Genomic DNA, 23,498 nt, shown 5'->3' on the forward strand with positions numbered 1-23,498 from the left:
AGAATATAACTACTATAATACTGCCCCCTATATACAAGAATATAACTACTATAATACTGCTCCCTATATACAAGAATATAACTACTATAATACTGCCCCCTATATACAAGAATATAACTACTATAATACTGACCCTATATACAAGAATATAACTACTATAATACTACCCCTATATACAAGAATATAACTACTATAATACTGCTCCCTATGTACAAGAATATAACTACTATAATACTGCTCCCTATGTACAAGAATATAACTACTATAATACTGCTCCTATATACAAGAATATAACTACTATAATACTGCTCCTATATACAAGAATATAACTACTATAATACTGCCCCCTATATACAAGAATATAACTACTATAATACTGACCATATATACAAGAATATAACTACTATAATACTGCCTCCCATATACAAGAATATAACTACTATAATACTGCCCCTATATACAAGAATATAACTACTATAATACTGCCCCTATATACAAGAATATAACTACTATAATACTGCCCCTATATACAAGAATATAACTACTATAATACTGCTCCCTATATACAAGAATATAACAACTATAATACTACTCCTACATACAGGAATATAACTACTATAATACTGCCCCCTATATACAAGAATATAACTACTATAATACTGACCCTATATACAAGAATATAACTACTATAATACTGCCCCCTATGTACAAGAATATAACTACTATAATACTGCCCCTATATACAAGAATATAACTACTATAATACTGCTCCCTATATACAAGAATATAACTACTATAATACTGCCCCTATATACAAGAATATAACTACTATAATACTGCCCCCTATATACAAGAATATAACTGCTATAATACTGCCCCTATATACAAGAATATAGCTACTATAATACTGCCCCCTATATACAAGAATATAACTACTATAATACTGCCCCCTATATACAAGAATATAACTACTATAATACTGCCCCCTATATACAAGAATATAACTACTATAATACTGCCCCCTATGTACAGGAATATAACTACTATAATAATGCCCCTACATACAAGAATATAACTACTATAATACTGCCCCTACATACAAGAATATAACTACTATAATACTGCCCCCTATATACAAGAATATAACTACTATAATACTGCCCCCTATATACAAGAATATAACTACTATAATACTGCCCCCTATATACAAGAATATAACTACTATAATACTGCCCCCTATATACAAGAATATAACTACTATAATACTGCCCCTATATACAAGAATATAACTACTATAATACTGCTCCTATATACAAGAATATAACTACTATAATACTGCCCCCTATGTACAAGAATATAACTACTATAATACTGCCCCCTATGTACAGGAATATAACTACTATAATACTGCTCCCTATATACAAGAATATAACTACTATAATACTGCCCCTATATACAAGAATATAACTACTATAATATTGGCAACAGATAAATTTGTTGGATTTGGCAAATAATTATACTTATATAATCATGTCCAGCTACATCAGTAAGGACAGAAAGATTAAGGGAGTTTTTCAGTTCTCTTTAATTATGGGCAATTTATGATATATTAAACTTGTGGCAGAGGAGCAGAACCCTTCTTGTATGTTCACACAGGGCAGATACGCTGCATGGAAGCACACCGTGTATCCGCCCTGGTCTCCGCAGGGAATTCCAGATGAAAAATGACACCAAATTCTTTAGAGTTACCCGTAGCCATGGCGACGCATCTCTCTGCGTCATGGACTGATGTTTTAGCCCGTGTGATCGCTGCAGCCTGTGATTGGCTGCAGCAGTCACATGGGACAAAACTTTATCCCTGGAGGCCGTTCTGGACGGAGAAGCAGAGAGTTGCGATGTTTGCGGTGGAATCGCAGCTTATCCACGTGTTGCGGGTTTTACCTCCTCCGTTGAATTCAATGGGCAAAACCTGCAACGGAAAAGCAGCGATTCTGCAACATAAATTGACATTCTGCGGATTAAAAGCCGCACCGCAGATAAATTTATGAACGTTTTTACGCAGCGTGTGGATGAGGTTTGGTCAAATGACATCCACTCTGCTGCTACTGGATTACGCTGCGGGTTTTCCGCCCAGTAGGAGCCCGGCGCTTGTTTCAGACTGGACGCTGAATATTTGGGCGCTTATCACCGTTTCAATTGCCCAACATTTCCATAAATATGTGAACCCGGCGTTGACGCTGTTTTTATAATGGGATATATACAGTTGTGCAGAATTTTCCTTTATGACTTTTTATACGGACGTTGCGTCTTCACGGTCGTGTTTGACTGTTAAACGTTTGGGTGTTGACCATAAAATGAGGATTCAGCAGGTTGTAAATAAGATTGTGAAAAAGTGGATTAAGGAAGAAATGCGGCTGAGCGAGCGGCAGGTAGGAATCCGTCTCCCTCGTACTTCACAGGTTAATGAGGTTAATTGCGCCTCCAGGCTGCGCGGTTCTGTATAAATACACGGAGGATGTAATGTTTATATCTACACCAGCGCACTACTCCTGTCCGAACACTAGGTGGCACTAGATGATTCCTCATCAAGTAGTGTCAGAAATTCTGGTACAGCTGTCAACTCTGCTGTGTATGGAGGGGAATAGTACAATACAATACCCCGTGTGGTGTAACGTCATAAGTCCTATATAATACATGATTATCCCTATGTAAGGTAAGTAAAGAGAATAGTACAAGAAGGCACCGCTGATCTTTCACACATCATTTAGATTTATAACGTCTGAGCCCCAATTGGGGGTGCCTGATTCCCATTTTCCTGGCAGAGGCTTTACACCTCTCCGTCCGACGCTTGGCATTGTGCTTGGTGATGTAAGGCTGGCAGGCAGTTGCTCGGGCTCGTGCCATGAAGCTCCCGGGCACAATGTGTGGATGTTCATAACTGCAGAGTACAGACCTCCTCTGGTATTGAGTCAGCAGAGCGTTGGTGACTTTTCTTCACTTGCTCCTCGGCGCCGCCGCTCTGTAACATTACGTGGTCTGCACTTCGTGGCTGAGTTGCTGCGGTTTCTTCCACTTTACAATAACTCACAGATGATGGTGGAATATCTAGGAGGGAAGAAATGTCAGGTACTGACTTGTTACAACGGTGGCGTCCTATTACTGGACCGCCCAGGAATCCATCGAGCTCTTTACAACGACCCGTCCTATCACTAATGTCCGTAAGGGACTGCAGGGCGAGTACCGGATGTTATACACCGGGGGGATGGGACTGAGGAAACATGGAATTCAATGAAGAGCTGTGACGTGCCAGGTCCCCTAGAAAGAAACTATTTATAGTTCATCTCTACTCTGGCAAATATAAAGACCCCCAAATGGCTGATGGTCCTCTTTTTAACTCCGAATGCCCTAATAGCGTGTTTGGAAATGATTCTTGGAAACAAGAGATCATTAAGTGTATGGCAAAAATCAATAGAGCTTATTCTCTCTCATTGCCAGAGCTCCTCCGTAAGCATGTCCGCGGATTGATCTACACAAGATGTTTGAGTCACTGTGTACATACATTACATTACTTATCCTGTACTGATCCTGAGTTATATCCTGTATTATACTCCAGAGCTGCACTCACTATTCTGCTGGTGGAGTCACTGTGTACATACATTACATTACTTATCCTGTACTGATCCTGAGTTACATCCTGTATTATACTCCAGAGCTGCACTCACTATTCTGCTGGTGGAGTCACTGTGTACATATATTATATTATTTATCCTGTACTGATCCTGAGTTACATCCTGTATTATACTCCAGAGCTGCACTCACTATTCTGCTGGTGGAGTCACTGTGTACATACATTACATTACTTATCCTGCACTGATCCTGAGTTACATCCTGTATTATACTCCAGAGCTGCACTCACTATTCTGCTGGTGGAGTCACTGTGTACATACATAACATTACTGATCCTGAGTTACATCCTGTATTATACTCCAGATCTGCACTCACTATTCTGCTGGTGGAGTCACTGTGTACATACATTACATTACTTATCCTGCACTGATCCTGAGTTACATCCTGTATTATACTCCAGAGCGGCACTCACTATTCTGCTGGTGGAGTCACTATGTACATACATTACATTACTGATCCTGCGTTACATCATGTATTATACTCAAGAGCTGCACTCACTATTCTGCTGGTGGAGTCACTGTGTACATACATTACATTACTTATCCTGTACTGATCCTAAGTTACATACTGTATTATACTCCAGAGCTGCACTCACTATTCTGCTGGTGGAGTCATTGTGTATATGTAAAGCGTTTTCTTTACACCATGGGCTGTATAATCATCTGATGTAGGAAAAACAAACTACCCCTTGCATTATAGGAGCTCAGCTAAGCTTTTATGGTTGAGTCTGATAACCTCAATGACCGTTTCCTTTTAGCAACCGGCAGAATTAAGAATGCAGCTCTGGAGTATATTACAGGCAGTAGTGATACTTGACTAATAGATGAATTCACCATTTTAGTAAATAATGATTCTGGTTTTGGTCCAAATTATGAAATCCATCTCTGCCCGCCCCTATGGCAGCGGCTTCTTATCATGGCAGAATCACAGAAAGAAGCGGCTGTAACACAAAGAAAGAGACGGGCACCAAAAGGATCGGTGGAGAGTAAGACCTGGGAGTGGACCTGCTGGGGAAGTCATCGTTACAAACCTGTCTGACCTAAATGTAATGACGGCCATCAGTGCATTGGTTGGACCTAAATGTAATGACGTCCGAGCATTAGTTGGACCTCTTGAGCGGTCAGCGGCTGTCATCTCCTACATCTACTAATCCACGTGGCAGGGACTAGTGCGGGCAACCGGGAAAGAGACCTCGACCTTGGGCATGCAATGCCTTGTCGTTGTGAGGACACTCGATGGACTTCCAAATCCTCAGCACGCCTATTATGTTGCTGATTTTGCTGTGTACCTTTGGCGTTGCAAAATCGGTAATTTTGCGCTGCGTCTTTACGTTTTATTTGCTGGTCTATGACGGTCCGCCAATCCAGAATAATCCTTTTTAATGGCGGACTAAAGGAAGTCTGCTGTGTGTCTGTATCTACACGTTCCTTCTAAATAGGGGGCGTTATTCATGTGACCCTCATCCATTTTTCCTGTACGTCGGATATTAGCACTGCGTAGAATACCGCGCCCCACGGATGAAATGTGTCTCCGGCTTCTCGCCGCCTCGTAATTGACATCAATTTGCCGCTCTGCCTTCGTGTCACACTGTATTGATATCTCGTCCCTCTGAAATCCAGTTAGTGCTCATAGAAGATGAAATTCCAGTTCAATTTGCAGTCCAGATCATTCAGATGAAGAATCTCTGCGCCGCCGCCGGTAATTTATTCTCCATTACGCTGCCCCGTATCAGCAATCCGCCCTGCAAACTCCCCGCTAGCTCGTTAGTTAATAGCAGAGGAATATTGTGGCCGGAGGACGATTAATAAAGATGTTGCTGCCGGTTCTCTACTGCGGCTTGTTTATTGGTAAAGGGCCCATTCCAAGTTATTACATCGCCATGTTAAAATTTAAAGGGATAGTCAATGGGGACAAATAGATTGCAGTTACCGATCCAGCATGATTTACTGATCATAGGCGTTCTCCTAAACTCTGGAAGGGACATAATGCCCTGTTCAGCCTGTTCTTCCTGATTCATGAATAGAATGGCAGAAATACAGTGAGAACTGACACTTAGACAAGCAAAGACGGAAAAGACAGGTGAATTCTGCAATATGCTTTTCGAGGGCTGCGGAAAACCCTTTTTGAGGTTCGGTAACGGTCCTACAAACCTGTTAATCCGGTGTGGGACAAAAATAGTTCCATGCCAGATTAACAGGTGTTTAGCGGATTGTCCGGCACGGCAGATCCGTGAGTGTATTCCTCTTCCAGCGCTGCAAAGTGACAGTGCTGATCTGATTGACAGTCCCATGCTGGATTTACAGGAATTTACTTGATGGTCTGGTTCTTCCGGCGCTCAGCGGCGGGTCCACAGGGTTTAAGAACCCAGATCGCCAACACCCGAGTAGAACATTTTTCGGAAGACGGAGAATGAAGCCGGTCTATGTATTTATACCATCCCTTTGTAGCCCTGAAAGATGAGGACTTCCATGGACCAGCGTACTAAGGATGCGTTACTATACCAATCTTGTCCATATAGCGCAGACCTAACCAATCAATCCTGCTGCGATCATCTACAAATACAGATCGCCTTCCCCTCTGCATCGCATTATAGAAAGTTATAGTCTATATAACAAACTTTACTGGCAATGTGACCCGACTGTAGGATACCGGGGCTACATGTAGAAGTGTCCACCGTGTAATCCAGACCAACGAGGAAGGAGCCGTGCCATATCCCGCTATTCTCATGACCGCACTTCCTGTTCTGATTTTGGACGGGTGCAGCGTTGTCATTGATCACCAAACATCCTACCCAGCTCTGATGTAGGGACATCAATGGTTTCAGTAATTCACACAAGGTCTCCCTAAAAGATCAACGTGGGACATGTTGTTGTCATCATCAGAATGTCTCAGTAGTGCAGCCTCAGGCTTGGGGCCCGTATCTTCAAGTGATCATATCTCCGCCTAGGTAAGGTATTAAAACACGGTTTTTAAGTCTCGTCCCTACATTATGAGATTGATCTTGCTTGCATAGGAAATGATTTTAATAATGTGTTATGGAGTTACTATATATGCAATTGTCTTATATACCTCCGTAGATCAGGCCTGGACAAACCTTTGTCTGGTCTAGAAGCTAGCTGCAAATCTGTAGACTCGGTTGAGGGGTGATTCCTGCCTACACTTAAGGTCCTCTTTTACTGGTCCTACGAGAGCCGTGTAAACGAGCGCCGATCAATGAGACAGCTCGTTGATCGGCGCTCGTTTGCTCCGGTCACAAGGAGCTATGTATGGGGACAAGTCATTACTCTGATCGCTCGTCACCATACATTCTCATCATGTCGGCAGCGCGTCTTCCCCTGGTTACACTGTAAGATGTGCTGCCAACAACATTAATATTCTGCCTAAACGATACGATCAGCCGATCAACGAGCATTTGCTCGATCATCGGCTGGTCGCTACCCTTTTTACACAGGGCAATTATTGGGAAGGAGTGTTTTGTGAACGCTCGTTTGCCCAACAATTGGCCAGTGTAAAAAGGCCCTTACACCTCACTTGATTTCCCCCTTCCCCAGTAGTTAGAATGGAGCTGAAACTACCCCACGCACTCATGATGCGCCCTCTGCTGGCAACAAGCTACATACCACCAGCTTTATACATTTGGCGTTGAGCAGAAGCCCCCAGCTGCTGAATGCTTGAAACATGTCCAGCCCTGCCGTAGGTGCGCCCGATGACCAGTTCACTTTACATTTGTATTTCATCCTCATCATGTATATAATCTCTTCTTTTTTTTTTTTTATTCCACCGCGGTCTATAAATGAGGGGGTAACGTCAGAGGGTGTCGTGGGGCACGTCTGCTGCTCTGTATGCACATGGAGCACTAGATAGAGCCGGGCGATCTTGTTTTTTTTGTTGAAGGTGAGATGAGGTGTGATGTTTTTGTTGAATAATTTCTCCCGATATCCCTGGATAATTCCACTGTGTGAATAACAAGAGGCGTAAAGTGTCTCCTGGTTTAACAATAACGTAAATAACCGAAAACGACCGGATTTTATATTCATAGGCATAACGCTGTCTGACCAAATAGACTTTCATTGTATTTTTTTCTTTTTAGAGGTACTCTGTATATTTTAAGGGTGTCTCCACCTCCATTTACTTTATCTGAGTACTGTGGCTTTAAGAGTTAAAGGAGAACTCCTTGATGAATATTATCCAAGGTCCTTTATTCATTTATTAATGGCTACTTATGCAATTCGCTAAAGTATTGAGGGGCCAAAGGTTGACCTTACGTTTCACAGAGGTTGTAGGTTATAGAAATACTCTACTTCTATGTGTTTTGTTTTGTTTGTTTTTTCCCCATACCCAATTATCAGGATTTATGGACCATCAAGAGCCAGATTTAAGGAATTTATCTTGTTTATGTATTTTTCTATTAATCACTGTTCTAAAATCTTGGCATTGCCTCAGTTGACAACCCTGTAACCTAATGCTGTTGTCACCCTGATATAGCTCCTCCCCCTGATAAAGCCATCGGGGTCCTGGGGTAGTCAGTCTGGTGGTCTCCTGCCCTTGTACAATCCTGTCACGCAGCAGTTGGGATATATAACAGCAGTTTTGTCTTTTCACTGTAACTTGGAACAAGTAATTTACACCACAGTCCGACATTTTGGAAACTGTAGTAGCTGCCTTTTGGTCACCCTGTCACCCAGCATATATATTTACTTCTGTACACAAAAATCTCCCTGCCCCCCCCGCCCCCTCCTACTATCGATTTCTATTAAAGTGTACACAGGATTATGTAGTCAAACCCTTCTACTATCTGTTCTTGCTTAAGGGCACCGCTATATTGAGTTAGTAACACCCACATGGAGCCACCTTGGAAGTTCGTGATAGAAACTCCTCCTTTAAGGGTTTCCACTCTGAAGGTGCTTAAAAAAGAAATACTGCACATAAGAACTCCGGAACACAGTCCGTTTTAAATTTATAGCTGGAGGTGCGCTTTAATAGAAGTTAGAGAAACTACAGCACTTCCATTCATTATTGGTGATTGGTGACCTTGAGTCCGTTCATACCTCTCTATTGAGTAAGTTAACACAGGACCTCGTTCATGCTCGGATTTGGCATGTTATACAAGTCGTCTTTGCAATATCCATTTAAAGGGGTTCTCCGCTTTAGACAATCCCTACTTATTACAAGGATCCCTTAACACTGAGCTCATCACAAAGTGTTCCCCTGCTGGGACCCCAGCGATCAGCTGTAATCTGGCAATAACACTTAAATTTCACTGCAGCGCCACCACAGGAGAAATGAAGCATTACAAAGTGTCCATACATATCAATTGGTTGTCTGTGTAATACAGGTCCTCCGGAGACGCTCTATGTAACCGCCTTCCTCCCTGGCCAAGAGATGAGGATCCTGAACAGCGGACCCCCCTCTATTAACTCACAATTCACTAATAAGATGAATGGAATTGGTTTTTATATATATATATATATATATAACTGGACACCCCCTTTAAATAAATAGATGAGCCTCGTAGGACCCCCACAGATCAGGTACAGACCTCGGTGATGCACTAATCAAAAATGATGTATTTATTTTGCAGGCTGCAGGTGTTGACGGTCCCACCGCTGTCTATGGAGAGGTTCAGCTGCCGGCCAAATGCATTCTGTAGAGAACAACTGCGACAACGACAACATCTCCAGGATAAATGAAGGTACGAGAAGAGCGGGGGGAAAACCAGACGGAACAATGGGTGTAATGAATGCAAATACACGTTTAACCCCTTTCCTCTATTTTTTAGGATTTTCGCTTGACAATAATTATTCATTTTGGTCATACCCCTTCATGATCAGGCCAATTTTAGATTTATTTTTTTTTATTGATTTTTTTTCAGTTTCGCTTTTACCTCCCTGCCTTCTAAAAGCCATAACCCCCCCCCCCCTTTTTTTTTTTTTCTGTCAGCGTAGCTGTATTAGGGGTTCCTTTTTTTATTTTTTTCACGGGACGAGTTATAGTTTTTCAGAAAAAATTTCTTTGAAGTGGGAAAAAATGGTGATTCCTCCATTCTTCTTTTTTTTTGGGGGGTTTAGTTTTTACGACGTTCACCGTGCAGTAAAAACGACATGTTAAAGGGGTTATCCAGTCTCTAAAAAATTATGAACTATCCTCAGAATAGGCCATCAATAGCTGATGGGTCAAGGTTTGACTCCTGGGACCCGCGCCGATCAGCTGTTGTGAAGGGGGTGCTGCACTCGTATGAGCGCTCCTTCCCCTTAGTTTCTTCTTGCTCACTGTGAATCGGCGACATTGATGTAGTGGTGATTTATAGGTATTGCAGCCTTTTTGTCCCCGTGAAGTGAATGGGAGAAGGCTACAAAACCCTTGGATCGCCGCTACATCCATGTCGACGATTCACAGTGAGCAAGAAGAAACGAAGGGGAAGGAGCGCTCTTACGAGTGCAGCACCCCCTTCACAACAGCTGATCGGCGGGGGGTCCCAGGAGTCGTACCCCGACCCATCGGCTATTATGGGCCAATCTGAGGATAGTCCATCAATTTTTAGTGTCTGGATAACCCCTTTAAATTTATTCTGCGGGTCAATGCGATCAGAGATACAAAATTTTTATATTTATTTTTTGTTCTGTTTTACTACTTTTACAAGGCAAAAAATAATTGCTACAATTTATTTTGTGTGTCCATATTCTGCGATGCAAAGTCGCGGGGCCGACCCTCTTTTTTTTTTTTTTTTTTTTTTTTTAATGGTTTCGATGCTGCAGTCGCTTTTGATTGCGGCATCTAAGGGGTTAAACGAGCGGATTCCGCTCATTGCGCTGAAGTGTTGGCTGTTTCATACCGCTGACACACTGAACTTATGGCACCCGCTCAGCCCATGGACCCGCTCAAATACTTGACCGCCCGAACTCTGCCGTGTGTATATATACGGCGGATGTCGAGAAGGGGTTAAAGGCTTTGTTCCCGTACAGCGCCTCCTCTGTCTGGGGTTGCCTCCAGTATTGCGGTGCATGCTGCACTATTCTTGCCATCAGAATGACGGAAACCTTAATAGAACCCATAAAAAATCAAAGGAGGAGGTTTGTTAATATACTGATAGACGGGGTAAATCTAGACCAGACTGGCAGGAAGTGCGCCAGATGTGTCACAATATCGCACACAGTATAAAAAATTTGGCGCATCTTTCTAGACATGTAGACTGTTTTTTTTTTTCTTCCTTACGCCTATTGGTTGAAGGACTTTATCAAAATTTTGTGCCAAAAAAATAGTGCGCGCAGTTAATAAATCTGGTGCTTTTTTACGACTCTTTTAGGCTGCACCGCTTTTTCTAGACCCTTTTCAAACCGGTTTTAAAAGGTGTGTAATAAATTTGGCGCAAGGCTTGTACGCCAGTTTCTTGCCACGTTTTGTGTCTCGATTCTGGCACATTTTTGCTTACTCTATTACTCTATCTCCCCCGCTTCTTCCCGCTGTCCCTGTTTGCATCCATGGTATCCAGTTTAAACGTAAGCCATGACGCTAGTGTGAACAGAGGTCTAAATATGTGTGTTCATGCTGCAAATCTTTTATACCCCCAATAAGAGGTTGTTATACGTCACTTGTCATGTAATCGCTACGTTCTAACCCCTAGGGCAGGTTAAATGTACCTCACTGGGGAACTTAAGGGGGTTTTCCTGATAAGAACATGAATCGCCTTTCCATAGGAAATCGTTGGGACCCCCACCGAACACAACGTCCCAAATCCAATATGTGAATGGAGCGGTACTGCACATGATGGGCCACCGCTTTTGTTGGTACTGCCGGAGATAGCCGCGTGCCGTGCGCTCTATCTCCGGCAGGCCCATAGAACGTGTATAGAGTGGCGGCCGGGTGTGCGCAGTGCCGCTCCATTCACATATTGGACTCGGCGGCGTTTGTGATCGGTTCAGGTTCCAGGGATCAGCATGGGCACTCTGACCGATCCGCGGCTACACAGCCCCATATACGACCAGCTGCGATGCTCTGCGTGTTCTGACACCTTTCTATCATAGCGAGAAGTAACTTTTTCAGCAGTTTATGCTACAGTAGCTCTTCTGTGGGATCGGACCAGACGAGCTGTACTTCATTACCCATTACCCATGAGCCTTGGGTGCCCTCTCGCCGGTCACCGGTTGACCTTCCTTGGAGCACTTTTGGTAGGTACTAACCACTGTATACCGGCAACACCCCACAAGACCGGCTGTTTTGGAGTTGCTGTGACCCAGTCGTCTTCACATCACCATTTGGTCCCGGTCAGTCGCTCAGATTTTTATACTTCTCCATTTTTTCTGCTTCCAACATCATTAAGAACTGACTGGTCACTTGCCGCCTGATATATACCCCCTCCCCCCCCCCCCCCCCTTGTGACCAGATCATCAGTGCTATTCACTTCACCGGACGGTCTTCATGTCCTGGCTGATCGGTGTATATTTTGGGGAGGCCGTGCCCAGTGTATCCTCTGAGGACTTCTTTACTACTGCGCTGCGTAACTCGTTACTACTTCTGTCTTTCTAGGCTCCATCTACATGTGTAAGCTGTGTAACCTGTTCTCTCCCAGCCACTCGGAGCTGCTGTTACACGTTACAGAAAATCACACCAAAGAAGGTCTGAAGCCCGACCACCTCATTGTCCCACTCAGACCACTGGTGCCGTCCGGCAGGAACGCAGAAGGTGAGATGCAACTTTTTGTTTTTGTAGCTTTTGACTGATCTCCCCCCCCCCCCCCTCCCTGTAACGAACAAGTCTACAAGCGTTATGAAAAGGATTAATGGATGAGCGTTTCTTGGCCCGGCAGTACACGGTGAACATTGCGCCCGGGCCCTACTGGGCTACTCCGCTCAACGTATTATATTCTTATTATTATATATTTTTTTTTTTTTTTTTTTTACTGTTTTTAGATAATTAGGGTGTTTTTTTTAATGTTTTGTTATGAATTATTTTTTTTTTTGCTGTCCTCTAATGTGAAATTCTAGTAATATAACCTCTGCTGAGGAAGATATTTGGGATGTTTCCCATGGCCGTACATATATTCGCCTACCCCCTGCATAAATATGGTCCAGTTTAGCTCGACTGTGCGGGTTTACAATGATTAAAATAACTATTCTATATATTCGCCTGATATCACTTCTGCCAGGTGACGCGTCATCGCGTGGGAGCCTCAACAGGGAACGGCACGATTCTGCACAGCCTTCTACTTTTTTAATTAAAAATAAATATAGAAATATACTCTACTCTGTCTAATTATTATTTTTATTTTTTTCTGATTTAATTTTTTTAATTGTATTTTCAAGTTGTCTGAGTTTCTGCCGGACAGAAGAATTGGACTCATTGACTTCTATGGGAGAGTGTAGTGAGCATGCTCTGCCTCATGGGCAGTAATCACTGTGCAGGGAGGGGGAGGAGGAGCTGAGCTGTCTCCTTATTGTTAATGGTGGATCCGTCGTTATCCGCATAAACTGAACGGTACCCGCAAATACGGTCCATAGTGCATCCGTATATACGGTGCGACAAAAAGACGAAAACCACAAATGATGTACAACATCTGCAAACCTGGCGTCGCCTAGCAACTCTTCCGTAATTACAGACCGCTATGGGTGCACATCCACAGCCGTCCGTAATTACGGAATTACGTAATTACGACACAGACTCCCCAGATAAGTCTATAGGCGCTTCTGTAATTACGGAAGCATTGCTGACGCCCGGCGATTACCATAGATTCCTCCCTGTTTTTTTATTTAATTTTTATTTTTTTGTGGATCCAAAAATACGGATGCATTACGAACCGTATTTACGGACACCTTTCCGTATATGCGGATGTTTGACGGGTGGCTATGAATGACTGCGGATCCGTATTTACGGACAGTATTACGGATAGATGAAATCTACGGTCGTGTGCGTGGGGCCTTAGGCGCGATTGCAGCCCGCATTTTCGGCCCGTTCTCCCATACAAAGTATGGGAGCACGGCCCGTAAAATACAAAAAAATAGAACATGCTCCGTAATTCCCAAATCTGTTCTACGCCACGGACACCTGTCCGCGGCCAATAGAACTGAATGGGTCCGTAATTGCGGAGATTTTTTACGGTCGTGTGCATGGGGCCTTATATAGTAATCTGATCTTGTGTAAAGTGCAGGCCAAAGTGATTTTGGCTCCTGATCTTTTCCTAGTGTTGTGTAATATGAGATGTGGGATTATGGAAATCATATGTAGATTACAAGCCCCTCCCCGTTTAATAATCCTGCCGTATTCCCATGTCTGGGGAAGGTATTGTTAAATGATTGCATTATAAAAGCTGGAGATTATTCCATTTACATTATAACTCGGCCATTGGAGGCATCGCTGCCGTCCGGTGTCCGCATATATTTGCATATCTTAATAACGAGGTGGGAAAGTGTTATCCCGTTTTTTTTATAGGATTTGGCCTCATTTGAATATTGTCTTAAAGAGCATCGGTCACTAATTGAAAGCATTAATGTCCTATACTTAAAGGGGTCTTCCAAAATATTAGGGCCTATGGACATCATAAAGGAGGGTCCCCGAGAACTACTGACAAAAAAAGCTGCTCTCGCTCCGGTGGACTTGGTGCAAACATGTCACGTGGTCGACCGATAGGCGCCATGAAATACTAGACTTTGCGGAAATGGGCGGCCACCCGCAACTTCGTGTTTTTTTTACATAAAGATCGGAGCGGTCAGCCTGGAGTCCAGGACAGGAGAGAGATTTGTGCTGCTGTTGTATTCAAGTCAGATTATTAATCCTACTAATACATTACAACAAAGCTACAGCTGTGTGATGAAGACTAGTTTGGCGCAAGTTTTCAGCCTCGAATCTAAAATCTGTTTCTCTATTCACTGTCTGGAAGCAAAGATGTTGAAAATTGTGATGAAGGGAAACGCTCGCGTAAGTCGCCGGAATGATTTTCTTGTCGATAACTTTTCACAAAAAAATACGAAATTCTTTTACATTTTCTCGCACAGTCGCTTATTAAATGCGACGATTGTACCGGGTAATCGGCAAGGAATATTTTAACCCTTTTACTGACCAATACGTATGTAATACGTCATGTTTTAAACGCTTGCCATGAATAGCGTATACTTTGGGATCATATTAATGCCCCAAATCTTATCTTTCAAACGATACCAGGCTCAAAGCTGTAGGCGCAATAATCGGGCTGCAGCGCTCGTTTTGAAGTCGGATGAAAAGTTTGACTTCCTGGTTCTGTGTCTGTGTGAGAGAGGGAGGAGGAGCTGCAAGTGAGAGCCGAAAGAAAGATCCCAGTCTGATACTGTTCAGAGCATAAAACCTGATACTCCAGGTAGAAAAGGTAATCGTCACTGAGAAGTTTTCGTAACTTCAGACGGAGCTTCAAGCGGATCTGTCCTCAGACTATGGTGCCGTATATAAGACGCAGGACCGTCCTCCTATGAGCTCGAAACGTCAGACAAAATATTATTCAGTTTGGCTAATAAGAGGGATTAAAGAATAGGTCCGCTCTCCTATTAACCCAAAACATCCCGTGTATTCAAGAGGGGACGCGCCTCCCCCGCTCCTCACAGCAGCCAGCCGACAATCACTGTGAGGAGGGTAGGGGGAAGCCGGAGGAGCGCCCCCTCATGAATACACTGGATGTTTTGGGTTAATAGGAGAGCGGACCTGTCCCATTATTATAGGGCAGCGTAGTCTGATGACGGACCCGCGTTCATACTGGTGCTTTGAGATTGTCCGGCTGTGACGGGGGGAGAGACCTAGGGCTGCGCAATTATGACCGATTAATTGAAGATGTAACATTGATTACGATTATTGAACAATTATTTAGGCCTCACCCCTTTTTGCATAACACGCCCCCTATGCTCCGCCATTGAGTTAATATTTATCCCCTGAGCCTGCTGTATACTACTTTATATAATATACCCCGACACTGCCCCTACACCGTATAATGCCCCCCCCCATAACTGTCCTCCACACAGTAAAATGCCCCATAGCTGCCTCTATAGTATAATGCCCCCATAGCTGCCTCTATAGTATAACTCCCCCATAGCTGCCCCCCGCTGTATAATGCCCCCATAACTCCCCCATAGCTGCCCCCCGCTGTATAATGCCCCCAATAGTACATGATCAAAATAATAATATACGTACTCGCCTAACCCCGTTCCAATGACGAGTGGAGGAGATACCTCTGGTCTGTGCAGTTCGGCACAGTCGGGCGCGATGACGTCACTGCCTGGTGTCCGGCGATACATAGTGAATGGTCCCCGTGTTCTACCACTGGATTCAGCTGTATCTGTGTCCTGAAGATGCCGATACAGTTTAAGCCGGGAGAAAGTAATTGATAAAACCGAAATTCGCAAGATGACGATTAATTGCTCTGAATTTCGAATTTGATTATTTTTCGAGTTACTTGCCCAGCCGCAGAGAGAGAGAGAGAGAGAGAGCTGCTTTCTTTTACAGTCTGGACACAGAACTGGTGATAGATTTAGGTACATTTTTCTAAGACTTTTTTTTGTTTAGACACTGTAACACGCAGAGGAGCTACGTTCAAAGACCTTTACAAGTAAAGTAATATTTATGCTGCTTGACATCCCCGGGTTGTCTCATTTTTAATCATTCTAGAATTGGGATAATTTTTCCCAGAAACAGCGCCACTTATTTTCATTGGTTGGGTCTGGTATTGCATCTTATGACCAACCCTTTAAAGGTGTACTACAGATACGGCAAATAAATGTTATTTGTATAATGAAAAGTTAGAACCTTCTCCAATATACTTTATAAGATCTCTGCTTGCCTTCATTCGATAGTATCCTTTAATTACTTCTAATGCATAATAAGCTGACACAGGTGTAGGCTTTGTTACAGTACAGTTATCAGAGTTGTCACGTAACGAGCAACGTCCATCACATAACGGACACGCAGGTGCATTGCTCATCACTTGGCCAGGACAGATTTTTGTAAGTGCCTGTTGAATGACCGCAAGCAGAGATCTTGAAAATCGTAAATAATTGATACAGAAAGTATATTAGAAAATATTATAACTTTTTATTCTACAATGAATAACCCTTTGCTGAATATGGAACTCCCCTTTAATAGGGATTTGTATTTCTTCAGCAGTTCTTATTCTGAAACCTTTCCTGATTAGCGGGAGACGAGATGATTGCCGCTGAGCTTTATTATGGACGGATCAGGCCGAGATCACCGCTAATGTCCTGACGGGCCGCCGCGGGGGTCGAGCACTTCCCAATGAATCTGCAGCCGCAGATAGCCGGGTTGTCAATCATCACTACTCTCATCATCTCACTGCTAGACCTGCGGCTTACAGCCCGCTGCACGTCGCCGGAAACCCTCCACTAACGAGCCAACGGCGCACAGTAATCCGTCATCTCCTTCTACTCTCTGTCATTTGCCTTAAAACACCGGCATCCATTGTATTGTTTACGTATCCCATCCCCCGCACCGCCTTCATCCTTTATTCCGAGCTCCTATTAAGATCAGGTTTTTCTTATAAATTCTGCATCGTGTCTTACATACAGATTAGGAAGAGGAGGATAATAAGATGTTGTGGCATGCAGTAATTTTGCGCAAAAAAAATCCCCAACCCGTTTAATTACCCTGGTCACACCTCCAATGCCAGTCCTGTTTATCATCGTCCTGAATGGTCACACGTTGTGGTACGGACGCTGTGGACACAAAGGGAAGATTTATGAGGACCGCCGTTTCATACGCAATGTAAAAAAAAAACGTGAGTTGGGAGTAAATTGCCGCACAAATATATTGCGCTGCGCGCCGCCTAATAAATTGCGCGCATTTTGAACTGTCCTAAAGACGGAAAATTTAATTTCTGACAAAATTTGACGGAAATGAGTTCAAAAAGGTGGAGACGACTTCCGGTAAACGCTCCCCTTTTTTTTTAGCACTTTTTAAAACTGGCGAGTGCTGAGAAGTCGCAAATATGGCGTGTACCGTGATCTGCAGCTTTTTATTTTGAGAGGGTTTGTCCGGTTTTAGAAAATGCAATATTTTTTGGTATAATCGAGTTATACAATCTCCCAATATACTGTCTGAATTAATTCCGCACGGTATTCAAGATCTCTGCTTGCTGTTATTCACTAGGAACATTCATTGTTTACTTCCAGTGGATAAAATTCTGTCTATGGGCATGTGACGGACGCACAGGTGCACGGCTCGTTACATGGTTATGTGATGGACACACAAGTGCACGGCTCATTACACAGTCATGTGATGGACACGTGCTGGGCTCGTTACACAGTCATGTGCTGTACACACAGGTGCATGGCTCGTTACATGGTCATGTGCTTTACACACAGGTGCACTGCTCGTTACCTGGTCATGCGCTGTAAACACAGGTGCATGGCTCGTTTCATGGTCGTGATGGACACAGGTGAACGGCTCGTTACATGGTCATGCTCTGTACACACAGGTGCATGGCTCGTTACAGTGTATGTATCAGAGCTGTGTCTTCTAACCATCCCAGCACGGCACAAACTGATATTCACTACAACAGGTGGACCAAGGGTTCAGCTTGTTTTAGGCCGGGATCTCACACTGCAGTTCAAATGCGTTTCTTGCCGTGATTCGCTGCAAGACGGCGATATTTTGCCACAATTTTATGGAATGAAATGCCAGCCCTAGGTTGCACAACAAGGCACTGCTTGAGGACTTGTGAGGTGACTCCTTGCTGTCCGCTTGATTGATTTCATGATATGCTGAGATACAGGGCACCAGCAGACTGTATCACACATGAGCTTAGATACAGGGCCCCAGCAGACCGTATCATACATGAGGAGCTTAGATACAGGGCCCCAGCAGACTATCACACACGAGGAGCTTAGATACAGGGCCCCAGCAGACTATCACACACGAGGAGTTTAGATACAGGGCCCCAGCAGACTGTATCACACATGATCGGATTAGATAAATGGCTCTGCGGAAAGTATCATACATGAGGCACTTAGACACGGGGACCAGCAGACTGTATCACACATTATAGGATTAGATACAGGGCCCCAGCAGACTGTATCACGCATGAGGAGCTTAGATACAGGGCCCCAGCAGACTGTATCACACATGATAGGATTAGATACGGGGACCAGCAGGCAGTATCAAACGATAGGATTAGATACAGGGAGCAGCAGGAGGACTAGCGCTGCGCCCAGAGGTGAAGAGGACCTGACTCAGGAGCGATGACTGGATGAGTATATGGAGGCCCTGATGGAGATGGCGGTGGCACATGCGGGGCAAGGGGCATGGGCCCCGCTTACCCTGCCCAAAGAACGGCCCTGCATGACTTTAATAAACTTGGCTGACCAGGAACAAGGCCACGATTGCAGCTCGCAGAGGAGTTGTCACCCAGCTCACCCCAAATCTATGCAGCCGAGTAGAACTGGGGGTGTAAAGTGACATACGGAAGATTTACCGTTCAGGAGTCTGGGAAAGTGACCAACCCTGTGCGATCTGCCACAGCGGCCATATTAGTTCTCACTTTTATATTTACCAGGATCACCCAGGGCTTTATATTTACTCAGCGTTTTTGATTTTGGGATTTTATTGCTGTGTAAATGTGATTAGAAGACGTGCATTGTGGGGGATCGCAGGGAGCGGCGTGTTTTATATTCCATGTGCCGTAGTCCGTAACAAACGATGTACATGAGCGTTTGTGTGTTCATCAAGGGTGGGCTGACTACTTGGGCAGTGCCGGTGGGCTCATGGCCAGTAGGGGGACATATCTTCTTAAAGGGGTATTCTAACAAAAACCGTTTTTATGACTTGGGCTCAATTCACACGACGGGGTCCGAGTGGCGGCCGATAAAAACGGGCGTTTTGATCTGTGTTTTTTTTTTTTGTTGGCCGTTTTGCATTGTTTCCGTTCCGGGACAAGTTTGCGCTTTTAATGGCCGATTTTGACCCGTTTTGCGTCCGTTTTTTTTTCCCTGTCAGTTTTTAAAAGCTGATGACCACTACAAGGGGGCAGTGGCAGCAAGAAAAAAAAATCTCCTCCTCCTCCTCCTCACATGCACTTCGCACTGTGAGTAGGAGAAGAGGGCGAGCGGCGGTGTACACGGCCGTCACTCTGACCAGATCTAAGTGACCGACGCGCTTTACACGGCCCCATAGACTTCTATGGGAGCTGTGCGGCCGGGAGAACGGACCAAAATAGGGCATGTTCCATGTTTTTGACGGCCCGGTTTACCATGCGGTCAAAAAATTGGCCATGTGAATAGCCCCATTTGGGGTCTATTCTTACTACGGCCGTTAAATAAACTGCCGCCAAACTGCAGCGTTTCCCGGTCATGTGAATGGGGCCTTAAATGCCTGATAGGTGGGGGTCCCTGCGCTGGGTCCCTCATCTATTGTGGGTAACACTGACCCTTCATTACCCCGCTGAGTTGGCCGCACGTTACTCTCCGTTACCTTTATAATCTATTGTCCGTTCTAATACATGTTGTTCGGCCCTGACACATGAATACGGTCACGTGGTTTATAAGGGGCCCATGACCGGTAATGCCCGGGGACATTCTATAATTATTATTTGGGATTTTGCTGTTGATTTGTTTCTTCAGTTATTTCGTCTCCTCCTCTTCTTCCTTATTCTTCTCCTCCCATGTTTATCCCCTCCCCCTGACCCCCCATTTCTTACCGCCACATCCTCCTGGTTGCGCTCATTCTCTGTTCCCACCCTGCAGAGGGTGCTACCTGACTGGCAAGGATGGAGATGGCGCTCCCTCTTAAACTCAGTTCGGTAGGAGAAGTTTATAAAACACATTGCAGCTGCTGCGGAACCTCACTTGGAAGGGAAAATAGAACTTCATGTCCATCCAACAGGCCGGCAGCTGCTCGGACAATATACAGTGAAATCCACATTCTATCGGCTGCAGAGCCTCTTAGGGAAGGAAAGAGAGAGCGCAGTGTCAATCATAGAAGTTCCTCCTGCTGCAGAACAACATAATACACTCAGCTGCTGCAGAACCTCTTAGTAGTGACAGGGGAGAGCAGTGTGTCACTGAAACTCCCAATTCTATTTCCAAAGAGGTTCTGCAGGATCCAAGGTGTTGAATTGTAGACTCTTCGCTACTGCAGAACCTGTGTGATTTCTCTCCCATGTCTTCGCAGGGGTGTATTTTGTGAGGTTCTGCAGCAGTTCCAGCCGTGAACTATATAATGTACATCTCTCATCCATCTTTCAGTTTTTAAAGTCTCTCAAATGATTAGAAATTCTAACAAAGCTAGCTGCCACCCCAGCTCCCACAGAGACGGGCCGCCGCCACGCCGCGGCTCCCACAGAGACGGGGCTCCCACAGAGACGGGCCGCCGCCACGCCGCGGCTCCCACAGAGACGGGCCGCCGCCACGCCGCGGCTCCCACAGAGACGGGCCGCCGCCACGCCGCGGCTCCCACAGAGACGGCACGCCGCGGCTCCCACAGAGATGGGCCGCCGCCACGCCGCGGCTCCCACAGAGACGGGCCGCCGCCACGCCGCGGCTCCCACAGAGATACTCTGTCCGAAATTACTTTTCATTTTTAATGAGTTATTTCTGTTTTGATTTTTCGTCTTCGTGGCTCTCGGGGGCAGGACCCGCACTGTTCCCTTAAGATACTCATTTACTTCCATGGCTTGGCTGTGTCATGGATCATTTAGCAGCCTGTTCACCATAAACAGCGACAAGCTGCCAGCATATCACAGCGAATGCCAGGAGACGAGAAGAGCGAGCGGCCCGATCCTGGAGCTCGGAGAAGGTGCAGCTTCATTATACATGCCGTGTGATGTCTCCTGGACAGAACACATGAATAATTTACTGTAAAGTGTCTCCGGTATTAATCATTATCACTGTCTCTAATGTGATAGATCACGCCAGTCAGCAGAACCACAGGACCAAGGGGTTTCTTCATTAACTCTTTCAGTACGGAAGGCGGTGGGTTGTGCCTTTGTGTCCAGAGAAAAATTTCACCTTTTGGAAAGCTGAATTCTGAAAGTGAATTATTTTTGTTCCCTTTTTTTTTTTTTTTTGCGAAACATGGGGCTTTCTTATTATTTAGAATTGGAGCGGATATCAATTAATTTCGTAGTTTTTTTTTTTATGCTATATTTTAGGGTAGTTTTATTTAATGAAAAATATTTACTCAAAAATGAATCGCCAAGTTCTCCTGCACATAGCGAAGCCAAATATGTGTCAATCGTGTAACGTATGATGTCGCTACAGTGCAGAGAACAAAGACCCTGTTTTATCTGTAAATGTATTTCTCTCCCTTTGGACATCATCCAAGTGCAGACGTTTTATAGTAAAGGTTAATATTCTTATATATAGGAGCAGTATTATAGTAGTTATATTCTTGTATATAGGAGCAGTATTATAGTAGTTATATTCTTGTATATAGGGGGCAGTATTATAGAAGTTATATTCTTGTATATAGGAGCAGTGTTATAGTAGTTATATTCTTGTATATAGGGGCAGTATTATAGTAGTTATATTCTTGTATATATGGGCAGTATTATAGTAGTTATATTCTTGTATATATGGGCAGTAATATAGTAGTTATATTCTTGTATATAGGGGGCAGTATTATAGTAGTTATATTCTTGTATATAGGGGCAGTATTATAGTAGTTATATTCCTGTACATAGGGGGCAGTATTATAGTAGTTTTATTCTTGTATATAGGGGTAGTATTATAGTAGTTATATTCTTGTATATAGGGGGCAGTATTATAGTAGTTATATTCTTGTATATAGGAGCAGTATTATAGTAGTTATATTCTTGTATATAGGAGCAGTATTATAGTAGTTATACAGTATTATAGTAGTTCTATTCTTGTATATAGGGGTCAGTATTATAGTAGTTATATTCTTGTATATAGGGGTAGTATTATAGTAGTTATATTCTTGTATATAGGGGGCAGTATTATAGTAGTTATATTCTTGTATATAGGAGCAGTATTATAGTAGTTATATTCTTGTATATAGGAGCAGTATTATAGTAGTTATACAGTATTATAGTAGTTATATTCTTGTATATAGGGGGCAGTATTATAGTAGTTATATTCTTGTATATAGGGGCAGTATTATAGTAGTTATATTCTTGTATATAGGAGCAGTATTATAGTAGTTATATTCTTGTACATAGGGTGCAGTATTATAGTAGATATATTCTTGTATATAGGAGCAGTATTATAGTAGTTGTATTCTTGTACATAGGAAGCATTATTATAGTAGTTATATTCTTGTATATAGGAGGCAGTATTATAGTAGTTATATTCTTGTATATAGGGTGCAGTATTATAGTAGTTATATTCTTGTATATAGGAGCAGTATTATAGTAGTTATATTCTTGTACATTGGGGGCAGTATTATAGTAGTTATATTCTTGTATATAGGAGCAGTATTATAGTAGTTATATTCTTGTATATAGGAGGCAGTATTATAGTAGTTATATTCTTGTATATAAGGGGCAGTCTTATAGTAGTTATGTTCTTATATATAGGAGCAGTATTATAGTAGTTATATTCTTGTATATAGGAGGAGTATTATAGTAGTTATATTCCTGTATATAAGGGCAGTATTATAGTATTTATATTCCTGTATATAGGGGCAGTATTATAGTAGTTATATTCTTGTATATAGGGGGCAGTATTATAGTAGTTACATTCTTGTATATAGGGGGCAGTATTATAGTAGTTATATTCTTGTATATAAGAGCAGTATTATAGTAGTTATATTCTTGTATATAGGGGCAGTAGTGCAGTAGTTATATTCTTGTATATAGGGGCAGTATTACAGTAGTTATATGCTTGTACATA

At 43.4% G+C, this 23,498-nt stretch overlaps 1 protein-coding gene across 2 annotated transcripts in view; it reads left to right on the forward strand.

Annotated features, from left to right (window-relative positions):
• Positions 1-23,498, forward strand: part of ZFAT (zinc finger and AT-hook domain containing) — a 166,911-nt gene that overhangs the window by 14,430 nt on the left and 128,983 nt on the right. For both annotated transcript variants that reach the window (XM_075825704.1, XM_075825705.1), the window contains exons 2-3: positions 9,269-9,379; positions 12,211-12,366. In XM_075825704.1, the coding sequence (XP_075681819.1) occupies positions 9,325-9,379; positions 12,211-12,366 (211 nt within the window). In that variant the 5' untranslated portion in view covers positions 9,269-9,324. The remainder of the gene's footprint in view (positions 1-9,268; positions 9,380-12,210; positions 12,367-23,498) is intronic.

This window comes from Rhinoderma darwinii, chromosome 5 (assembly GCF_050947455.1).
Source record: "Rhinoderma darwinii isolate aRhiDar2 chromosome 5, aRhiDar2.hap1, whole genome shotgun sequence".
Taxonomy (NCBI): Eukaryota; Metazoa; Chordata; class Amphibia; order Anura; family Rhinodermatidae; genus Rhinoderma; species Rhinoderma darwinii.